Raw genomic sequence first — 1,409 nt, 5'->3', positions numbered from 1 at the left:
GGGGGGGGTCAAACTCACCGTGTAGAGTTCTCGACCGCGGCGAGCCGCTGCAGCACCTCCACGCTGTCCGAGCCGCTGTCGTCGGCGACCCTCTCGAGGCGGGCGGGCCGCAGCACGGCGGTGTGTACCTGCTTCTCCAGGCGCCGCATCTGCTTGCGCAGCTGCAGGTAGCTGTCCCTCAGCGACCGGCTCTCGGCGCCCAGCTGCGTGATCTGCGCCTTGACCAGGTGGTGGTGGCGCAGCGGCGCGTCGTGCTGCAGCTGCATCGGCAGCTGCGAGGGGTGCGCGCCGGGGAGGGCGTTGTCCTCCTCTTCGGCGACCTGCGGACACACAAGAAAGAGGGTAGCGAGTTAGCGGATACTCTCGAAACGAAGAAACCGCTGCAGCAGAGCCCAGCAAACCAGGACGAAACTCGCGCGAACGAGGCGAGAGGAGTGTCGGATCGGGCGGGACGCGGCGGGGCGGCGAAGGCGCCTTGGGCGGTCTGCATAGGCAAACCCGCACCTCACGCCTGCATGGCGGCGCAGCGCGCCTACAGAAGTGCACGGGGCCTGCTCTCTGGCACTGCCAGGCTAACACGACGCAAACCACGCACCTCTGCTTGGCTGCGACATTCTAAAACTCGCATACTCACGCACATACTGGAGCCCCTTTATACACGGTTCGTAAATTCCATCTTTTATTTTTTTTCTTAAGAGTTTCTTTTCGCGCGGCCGTCCGCCAAAATAACCACAACATCCGCTGCAGCTGCAACGCGCGTGAGGCGGAACGCAACGCCGACACCTTCTACTTTTCTCGCGCGCGGCCGTTTTGCTACTTTGCGTTATTACTTTTATTTCCGTTTGGCTGCGCTCGGCGGCGCGCTGGTGCTGCTGCCGTACGCCGCCGGGGACCGTCGCCGCCGCCCCGCCTCAATATTGTTACAGGCCTCGCGCCTTGCGCCCGCCGCCCCGCCCCGCCGCGGGAAGCCGTCAAACTCCTTAATTATGCAAGAGGGTCCATTTTAATATTGCCTGAAAGTCGGGCGACACTGTTACACTTGCGGCTCGGCTTTATAAGTGGGCGACGTGTAATTAGATGCAGAGTGCGGGGCGGAGGCGCTGCCAGCCTCGTCTGTCCGGGGCTTCTGACACGAGGTGGGGGAGGGAGAGAGAGAGGGAGAGAGAGAGAGAGGGAGAGAGAGAGAGAGGGAGAGAGAGGGAGAGAAGAGAGGGAGAGAGAGGGTGGGAGAGAAAGAGAGCGAGAGAGGAGAGAGGGAGATGTGCAGACGGCGTCCCCGACGTACGTACGTATATGCCGGGCCGGGCACCGCAGCCGTGCCTCACCAACGCCATCCAAGGCGTCGCCAAACGCCACGCGAGGGACGGGGCGGGTGTGGCGGAGCGGGGCGAGGCGGGGGCGGGGCGGGG

The 1,409-nt window shown here is 63.9% G+C and overlaps 1 protein-coding gene across 1 annotated transcript in view; it reads right to left on the bottom strand.

Moving 5' to 3' along the window:
* The window catches only part of LOC113210748 (protein scabrous), a 3,371-nt gene extending 3,055 nt beyond the window's left edge, over positions 1 to 316 (bottom strand). The window contains exon 1 of the mRNA XM_052275797.1: positions 19 to 316. Coding sequence (XP_052131757.1) covers positions 19 to 266 — 248 coding nt within the window. The 5' untranslated portion in view covers positions 267 to 316. The remainder of the gene's footprint in view (positions 1 to 18) is intronic.
* Positions 317 to 1,409: the final 1,093 nt, after the last annotated feature.

The sequence above is a fragment of the Frankliniella occidentalis genome, unplaced genomic scaffold (assembly GCF_000697945.3).
Source record: "Frankliniella occidentalis isolate FOCC.00 unplaced genomic scaffold, Focc_3.1 Scaffold933, whole genome shotgun sequence".
Lineage (NCBI taxonomy): Eukaryota > Metazoa > Arthropoda > Insecta > Thysanoptera > Thripidae > Frankliniella > Frankliniella occidentalis.
This window is presented reverse-complemented; position numbering and strand designations above follow the sequence as displayed.